Here is a 9203-nt window from a genome sequence, read left to right as displayed (position 1 = left end):
CCAACTTGTCCACCTCTGACCTCCAACATGTCCACCTCTGTCCTCCAACATGTCCACCTCTGTCCTCCAACATGTCCACCTCTGACCTCCAACATGTCCACCTCTGTCCTCCAACATGTCCACCACTGTCCTCCAACATGTCCACCACTGTCCTCCAACATGTCCACCTCTGTCCTCCAACATGTCCACCACTGTCCTCCAACATGTCCACCTCTGTCCTCCAACTTGTCCACCTCTGACCTCCAACATGTCCACCTCTGTCCTCCAACATGTCCACCTCTGTCCTCCAACATGTCCACCTCTGACCTCCAACATGTCCACCTCTGTCCTCCAACATGTCCACCACTGTCCTCCAACATGTCCACCTCTGTCCTCCAACATGTCCACCTCTGTCCTCCAACATGTCCACCTCTGTCCTCCAACATGTTCACCTCTGTCCTCCAACATGTCCACCACTGTCCTCCAACACCTCCACTTCCATCCTCCAACATGTCCACCACTGTCCTCCAACACCTCCACTTCCATCCTCCAACATGTCCACCACTGTCCTCCAACATGTCCACCGCTGTCCTCCAACACCTCCACCTCTGTCCTCCAACATGTCCACCACTGTCCTCCAACATGTCCACCACTGTCCTCCAACATGTCCACCTCTGTCCTCCAACACCTCCACTTCCATCCTCCAACATGTCCACCACTGTCCTCCAACATGTCCACCACTGTCCTCCAACATGTCCACCACTGTCCTCCAACATGTCCACCACTGTCCTCCAACATGTTCACCTCTGTCCTCCAACATGTCCACCTCTGTCCTCCAACACCTCCACTTCCATCCTCCAACATGTCCACCACTGTCCTCCAACATGTCCACCACTGTCCTCCAACATGTCCACCACTGTCCTCCAACATGTCCACCTCTGTCCTCCAACACCTCCACTTCCATCCTCCAACATGTCCACCACTGTCCTCCAACATGTCCACCTCTGTCCTCCAACACCTCCACCTCTGTCCTCCAGCTGCAGACACTCTCCATCTACTCCAAACATCAGTCTCCAGATGGGACAATATTGATGACCAAGTGTTGCTCCTTCTCCTTCCTGTGAGTCCAGCTCTGTTCTCCTGATGTGTTTCCATTCCCAACTCAGACGCAGCTCTCACTCTGCTTCATGACACCATCAGCATCCAGGAAACCACAGACCACCATGCAGCATTCATGATCACAGGAGATTTCAGCAGCTGCAGCTCAGACTGAACACACTGAAGACTTTCAGCAAGACAACATCCCAACAAACAAGGAGACACACTGGGAGAGATGAGAGCTTTCATACATGATGTCTGCAGAGCTTCCTTCAGACCTGCTTTGGATCTTCAGAGCACATTTCTGATGTTTCTGCCAAGGATCCAGACAGGAGCTCAGAGCAACGTCTCCAAGACAGTTCAGGTATGATCTCCTGAACATCAGCTCATATTACAGGACTGTTTTCTTCTCATTCAGACACTTTTTAAATCTGCATCCAATCATGAAGAAGCAGCAAACTTTATTCCAGTTGATCCTGAGGACAACATGAAGATCTGAACTAACTCCCAGATCCAGTCCATGTGGACTAAAGTAGTGGACCGACCCACTGACTGACATCAACATCAGAACCATGCTGCTAGTGTGGCTAAAAGAGAAGAGAAGAAGAGACAGTCATGTTGATGTGAACATTAGAGAAACACATCATGGAGCTGAAATATGGTCCTGCTTCATCATTTGGACCGGTTCACCTCAGCTGACCCATTCAACAGCAGACTGGGTTTTGGAGCAGTCTTTCTCACTGTGTGGAGGGTTCTGGTACCACATCTTTGGTTCTGGAACCAAACTGTATGTTTCAGGTAAGAAGCAACATTTATTGTTTGATTGTAGAAGTTAAAATGTGTTTAAAGTCACTTTCTGCTGCTTCAGGATTTACATGTTAGTTTTTATCATCAGTAGAGAATTCATCATGAAAATATCAATCATTTATAAAAACATGTTAAAAAGTCTCTCAACAACTTTATGAAATAAATTTAATATTTCTACAAATATTAGAGAATAATATGTGAAACTCTCAGTAACTCTAACCCTGTAATATCTGCTGATATTATTGATAAACGTCTAATTACTGTCAAATATTCTTTATACATTTACTAACTGCTAAAACTCAGTGTTTCATGTAGCTGACAGTGAAAAACTGAATATAATAAGACCAGAAAACAGCAGACAGGTTTTTGTAGCCGTCTTTCTCACTGTGTGGTTGAGTGATGGCAGTACCTATGGGCAACCCTTGATTGGTTCTGGAACCAAACTGTATGTAACAGGTAAGAAGAAACATTTGTTTTCCGTTACTTGGTTTATTATAGACATTAAAATGTGTTTAAAGTCACTTTCTGCTGCTTCAGGATTTCAAACTACTTATTATTTGATCATTTTAATAATCCTGTTTAATCTGCTGAAAATGCATCAAATGAAAATATAATTTAGACAGAAAAAGATGAAAAATGTCTCTGAATGTATCAAAGATTTAACTTTTAAAGGTTGGAAAGTTTCCCTGGTAATAAAACCCTAAATGTGATCTGATCAGCAACGATGTAAAAATGTTTCAATGAGTTCAAACTTCCAAAGTTTCTGAGTTTTCAGAGTCGAGCAACAGAAACATTTTCCTGCCATGAATCAAATGGTTTTAGCGTCCTGGTTCTGACCCGTGTTCAGTGTGGCTGCAGGTTGGATCAGTGGGTAGAGCAGCTGCATCAAGTTCTCACACTGTTGGGCCTGGATGCAGCGGTTCTGGGTCAGAACTCGGAGCCCGGCCCGTTTACTGCACAGCTTCCTTTTCTCTGCCTGGTTTTCTGTCTGATTTCCATCAAATAAAGAAAACTTGTTCCATAAAAACCTTGAAAAATATGATTTAGAGTCAAAATGTTTGATCCATGAAATATTTTACTGTGAAATGATGAAGATGGTGTTTTAATTTGGATTTTATTAATATTTTATCTTTATTAATGACTCAATGAGACGGATGTTTTCACATTAAAGATTTTCTGTTTATTATTATTCAGAATAAAAAATATTTTAACATTATAATAAATATATAAATATATATATTATACATATAAATAACAAAAATCAAGTTCCAGTTTAATGAAATATATATATGTAGAAAAGCTATTCAATAAAAAGAGAAATAAATAAAAGATTTTAATCATATAACATGAAATAAATAATTTAGTTAAATAATTTTATGATGAATTAAAACAACTCAGGTTATTAAAGCTGTGGGTTAAAGTTATTAAACTTTGTTTCTATTAAATCAAACAGAAAAATAATAAAACAAAAGATCAAACATGAGAAAAATTGTGAAACATTCATAAAATGTCTGCGTTTTAGTTTCTGACATAAATAGAAATAAAAAGTATTTTATTGACATGTTGGACATGCAGATTTAATATTTTACCAGCTTATCTTGAACAAATATTAATATGATTTTATCACTGAGCTTTTTAAACATTTTATTATTTTATTCATTAAATCAGATAAATGTCAGAAATCTGCAGCTTTTCAGCAAAATTACTTCAGAAAAATCAAATATTGAAAAATTTCATCAGATTTTATTTCAAGATTTTTATAAACTTGATTCATTTAAAAAAATCTAAACTTCAACGAGAAAAAAATTTATTTTAATATTCTTTGTTGTTAAATATGTTAGTTTATAAATATGAATGATAGAAAACTACATTAAAATGTAATTTGACATTTTATGATGATTAATGATCAGATGATTGAAGCTCAGAGGTTCTGAGTAACTGTTGGATCAGAACATCTGATTTAATTTGTGAAAATGATGGAAAACTAAAATATATAATTAGGTGTAGATTCTTACGGAGCTCATTAAGGGACATTGAAGGGAAAATAAATAATAAAGGTTCTGGTGCAGCAGATCATTTCACCTGTGCACCAAATACTTTCTCCAGCTTCAGATTAGTTTTAAATGTGGTTCTGAAACAACATAACGGTGACGTCTGGCAAGCAACGCAGCAATGTCTTTGTCTGCAGCCCAAACTGGAAATATAGCACCATTAGGTCACGTATTTCCAGTTCAATGAACACAGCAGCCTGAAACACTCTGAAAGATCCTGAGAGTCACACAATGAATTGGTAGAAAGTATCTGGTGCCAACATGAAACTTTATGTATTTATTTTCCCTTCAAAGTCCCTTTATGGCCTCCGTAGTTTCTGGTATTTTAAAGAATAAAATCAGAAATGAGTAAAAATAAATGACATTATTAGAAAAGAAATTCAGGCAGAAGAAACTGATCTAATTTTTTACAACATGAAGCTTTTTAAAAACCAGTTCTTCCAGTAGTTAATATCCAGTCATATTCAATAAATGAGAATATTATTGAACAGCTGATTTATTCCAATAACTCCATCACTAAGTGAAACACATTATATAGATTAATTTCACACAGACGGATGTTTTAAGTCTTTTTTTCTGTTAATTATGATGATTTTCTGCTTCCAGCCAATGAAAACACAGCATTTAAAATCAGAATATTACATCAGACCAATAAAAACATTTAATACAGAAATGTGGGATTAATGAGAAGTATGTTTAATACCTGCTGAAAGGTTGTTATTTTCTAAAGGTTCTAATCTGACAAACGGGCCTGATCAGAACCAGATTCTAATGTGTTAAATATGACTGTATATATATGTTAGAATGGTAAATGGACTGAATTTATATAGAACTGTTCTACTCATACCGACCACTCAAAGCTCTTTACACCAGAACCACGTTCACCCAGTCACACTCACTAACTCACACATTCATTCAGCGACACGCAGATCGGTAGCAACCTGGGGTTAAGTGCCTTGCTCAGAGGCACATTGACATGAGGAAGCTGGAATCAAACCCACAACTCTCAGGTTTCCAGATGACTGGTCTACCTACTGGACCACAGTTAACCCCAAGAACAGGTCAAAGGTCCTCCAGTGACGATATCTACTGTTTACTGTATGTTCACCTGACCTCCATCTGGCCCGGCAGGCCCAGCAGAGAGAAACCAACATCAGAACCATGAAGATTGTGGAGAAGAAGTCTCACTTTAACATCAGCTGTAGGTGTTTGTCTGGTTCTGCTGCATTTCTGGGTCAAACATGTTTTCTTCATTCAGTGAAGTAACTGGAGGTGGGGAGAGGAACCAGAAATGTTCTCCAGTAAGAGTAGCGTTCCTTCAGAATAATAACCTCTGGTGGAGCTGCCATGAGTTAGTGTTTGATGTGAAGGTGGATCCAGTGTCTGCAGGTAACTTTGTGTTGTATTGATGAGTAGTTTAGTGATCAGAGTCCATGTAGTTTCCAGGATCAGACTGAATGCAGTGCAGTGCTGGAAGCTGCTGCTGACTGTGTCAATGTGTGTCTGTGCTGCTTGTTGCTGCTGTCCAACTTCAGATGAGAAGGTAGTGAAGCCCGTGGTGAGCGTGTACCCAGCAGCATCCAGAGCCCACCTGGAGGGGAAGAGCTCCCTGCTGTGTCTGGCCTCAGACATGTTTCCTCCTCTGGTCCAGATCTCCTGGAAAAGACAGAAGAAGGACGGTGATCTGGAGGATCTGCCCCCTGCTGAGGGAGAGCAGCTGGAGCTCAGAGAGTCGGGTCGTACCGCCTCCATCTTACTGGTCCATCGGCAGGAGAACGGCTCATCTAAATACAGCTGCTCTGTCCAGCATGAGGGAGGCAGAGTGGAGGCCCAAACACTACAAGGTAATGAAGGCTTGGTGACTGTGTTCAGCAGTGATTCAGCTTCATGTGGAGACGCTGTCAAAGAGAGCAGAGGAGCAGAGGACGGACATTTCTCACTGCAACTCCAAACATTTGACTCCTTTTCTGTTCCAGAGCTTCCAGCTCCAGCAGCCTCCTGTCCTCCAGAGAGACCAGACCTGGCAGCTCTGCAGCAAGCTGACTGTAAGATCTCCTGCTGACAAATACATGATCATCTTCAGCTCATCATCACCTGGATTTCTAGATGTCTCAGGTCTCTGTGTCTCTGTGTGTCTGTCAGTGTCCTTCCAGTCTCAGTGCAGGGTGAAGCTGCTCTGCCTGCTCTACACGGTGCTGATAGTGAAGAGTCTGGTGTACTGCTGTGGACTCTCTCTGCTGATGATGCTCAGAACCAAGGGACCGTCCACCATCTGAACACCTGCTGACTCACTGTTTTCTCTCCAACTTTTCTTCCTCTCATCGTTGTTTTGCTGCAGTTTAGTCGGCTTTAAAACTTTGTGGTTGGTTGCAGAAAAGATGATGACATGTTTCTGTCATGCAGTGTCATTTCTAACATCTATTTCCTTTCATTGTTTGTCTGAGCTTGTAATTGCTCCCTGCTGAACTGTATTATTTAATGACCTAATTATTAATCCTCACTGAAAATGATTTATTCATGTTTAATTTAATGTGAGATAAACATCACTTCTGAGCTCCTTCACATTTATAAAGTAAGATTTTCTTAACAAATTGAACAAACAGCAGAACCAGCTGCTTTTAAAGAATCAGAATCATTTCCAGCAGAGTTTTGACTTTAACAAAAGTTTTGTTTTGAACAGATTTTTCCCAGAAGAGTCGGCTGTTTTGCCCAAAAGAAACCACATTTATTTTGCAACTAAATTATGAAATAGAAAAAGATTCTTTGAGAAAACTTTATCTTGCTTTCTTTTGTAATTTTTGTGTTTCTAAGGTGCAAATCCTATGATTTGGTCTAAATGTTCTTGTTATTTCTGCAGCATGTAATGTTTTATTTTACTTGGTTTTATAAGTCAGTTGGATTTAGGAGAACACTGAGAATAAATGATGATGGTTCTCTAATTGGACTCCTTTAATGTTCATTTAAATAAAAACAGAGACAATGTTTCCAGGAAGCAGAAACAAACCACAGAGATGGAGGGCAGATGATGAGTTTGTAGAGCAGCAGATATGAATCTGTTCTCAGTGGTTATTAGAACAGAACAAACTGCTGACAGCCAATCAAACCTCCTTCCTGCAGCTGTGTGGGTTTGTGCTCTGCAGCCTCCACACCGTTAGCTGTGGCTTTTCACTTTAATAACATGATGACAGTTACAAGCATCGACTGAACTGAAAGAATCAGTCCAGGAAGCACCTGTGGTCTTCATCTGGGAGAGAAACATCTCAAACCCTGAACTCAGAGCTGATCCATCACCTCTGATCCTGTAAACAGAGACAGAAGAGTCCAACACGGCTCAGTCTTTGGTTCTGTTATTTACCATGCCAGCCCTGTTGATGCCAAATGAGGAAAATAATTATTTGATCCCCTACTGATTGTGTAACTTGTTATTACTAGATGTTAGTAAAGGAGAGATATCAATAATTACAATAAAGTTTTAAGCTGAGCAACATTTCAGTGAATGTTTTCTAGAAATATAATCTCTGCCAACATCCTGTGTAATCAGTCCAGATCCAGCAGAATGAATCTGCGTTCATACATGATGTATTACAGTATAAAAGCTGTAAATGTGCCTTTAAAGGCGGTAAAAAAGGTTTCTTGTTGGGAGTGTTGGGATTATGATTAGTGATTAATTAATATTTATTAATAATTATAGTTGAAAATCAATATTTGACTAAATAAATTTCTTAACCAAAAATCCTTATTTATGAATCGAAGCCAGAGATGTCCTTTGGTGTTGTAATTGTAGCCTAAAGCCTTTGATAATTACCACCGTTAAATACCCAGTAATAATTGATAACTATTACTAGACGTCACTGTTTAATCAACCGTTTCTGCCGAAACGTGGGGAACTTTGACCTTATTTTGACTGATGAATCACTCTTGCACAAAATAAACACAAACGCCTTCTCTTTATCTACATGAATATTTATTAAATCAACAGGCCTGATACAATCCGCTCTCCGATTCAATAATCTTCACCTAATCAAACCTGCAATGTATAACTCAGCGGGACACAGGCAGTCATAAACATTCCTCCAACCAAAGTTGTAAACCCAAGAGGACAAAGGGTAATAAACGTTTGGCGGCAAGCTTGTAACACGAGGTTGGAGACAAAGAAAATGGTTGATTTTCACCATAAGGTTATTATTGCAGTCCAGTTTCACAGCGCACCTGAGCTTGCTCTCAGGTGTTATAACAACACAGCAAAACACACACAGCTGGGAAGCACAGCGGCTTTCAGATGTCCACAGCAAATCAAAGTTTCAATTAAAGGTTGCATGCACATACAGTTTAGAACACATTAGACTATAAGTGGTGATTCTAAATCACACTAGATCCTACTCTACCCTGCCCACGCTATTCCTTTGCCTCCTTGGCAAAAGGGGAAAATATGATCTGACCATCAACAGTCGCCTGGAACAAAAACTAGGGTGGCAATCCGTCTCCTTGAAACTCTGTGGTTTTTTGGTTACGTGTTAAACTCACGTCTTCAATCGGCAAAGTGAAATTTCTGGCCATCCTATTCCAGAAACTTATTTCATAAATTTTTCTTTTTCGTTAGCCAACGGAGGAGAATGAATGAAAATCCAGGTGGGACTCCTTCTCCAGAATGCTGCTTTAGATGCCGGTAACCGTGTGTAGGTCCCAAACTGGAAAGCAGTGGTGGGGAGTCTCATAGTCCGTTATATAGTTACTGTGACATCGGAACTGGGACGCCCCCGTCTTATCAGCCGCGGTGCCTGCTGGGAATTGTAGGAGCGGACTATCCTGCGGTACAAAATGGCCGATGACGTTGGAAAGGCATAGTGGCGTCCAGCAACGTGCAAATGGTCCAATATTCAGCAAACAGGTGGTCCAACAAGAGTGACCACAGCTAAATATAGTAAAAAATAACCAGTAGTTTATTTTGACGTTAAATGATTGTTAAAGGCCAAACCGCACTTATTAAATACCGTTTTATTGTAAGAAACAGCTCTACAACATGATCATGTTTAGAAACTCTAGTCCCGAAACTTGCAGTTTCTTATTTTATTCATATTTTTCCATGATCTGCTCTAATCAGAGGTCAGCAGGTCAAATGTTGAAGGACCTTATTTTTTAGTTTCAACCCTTGTTTATTAAATGCAGTAAAATTAAGAACTCCCACCATGTTTGGGTCTATAAACTCATCAACAATCTGGATTTAATTTGCTGTTCTGCTGTAAAAGTTTAAAAGAAATTAGATAAAGA

At 39.9% G+C, this 9203-nt stretch overlaps 1 protein-coding gene across 3 annotated transcripts; it reads left to right on the top strand.

Annotated features, from left to right (window-relative positions):
* The first annotated feature begins 1112 nt into the window (after positions 1–1112).
* LOC124869735 lies at positions 1113–6872 on the top strand. Of its 3 annotated transcripts, XM_047367813.1 has the most exons (5): positions 1113–1441; positions 1527–1875; positions 5471–5779; positions 5912–5980; positions 6078–6872. In XM_047367813.1, the coding sequence occupies exons 2-5, from the start codon at positions 1650–1652 to the stop codon at positions 6209–6211; spliced, it is 738 nt and encodes a 245-aa protein (XP_047223769.1). In that variant the 5' UTR covers positions 1113–1441; positions 1527–1649; the 3' UTR covers positions 6212–6872. The 3 variants fall into 3 exon arrangements, with proteins under 3 accessions (XP_047223769.1, XP_047223768.1, XP_047223770.1); XM_047367812.1 differs by having other exon boundaries at positions 1113–1875; XM_047367814.1 differs by lacking the exons at positions 1113–1441; positions 1527–1875 and adding an exon at positions 4542–5324.
* Positions 6873–9203: the final 2331 nt, after the last annotated feature.

This window comes from Girardinichthys multiradiatus, chromosome 6 (assembly GCF_021462225.1).
Source record: "Girardinichthys multiradiatus isolate DD_20200921_A chromosome 6, DD_fGirMul_XY1, whole genome shotgun sequence".
Classification (NCBI taxonomy): Eukaryota; Metazoa; Chordata; class Actinopteri; order Cyprinodontiformes; family Goodeidae; genus Girardinichthys; species Girardinichthys multiradiatus.
This window is presented reverse-complemented; position numbering and strand designations above follow the sequence as displayed.

What these genes read in the sequence shown, in the direction of transcription:
- LOC124869735 (XM_047367813.1), top strand. Translation starts at nt 1,650, where the DNA reads ATGCTGCTAGTGTGGCTAAAAGAGAAGAGAAGAAGAGACAGTCATGTT. An exon ending in AACCAAACTGTATGTTTCAG is followed by an intron (nt 1,876 to 5,470) that starts GTAAGAAGCAAC and finishes GTCCAACTTCAG; the next exon opens with ATGAGAAGGTAGTGAAGCCC. An exon ending in GGAGGCCCAAACACTACAAG is followed by an intron (nt 5,780 to 5,911) that starts GTAATGAAGGCT and finishes TTTCTGTTCCAG; the next exon opens with AGCTTCCAGCTCCAGCAGCC.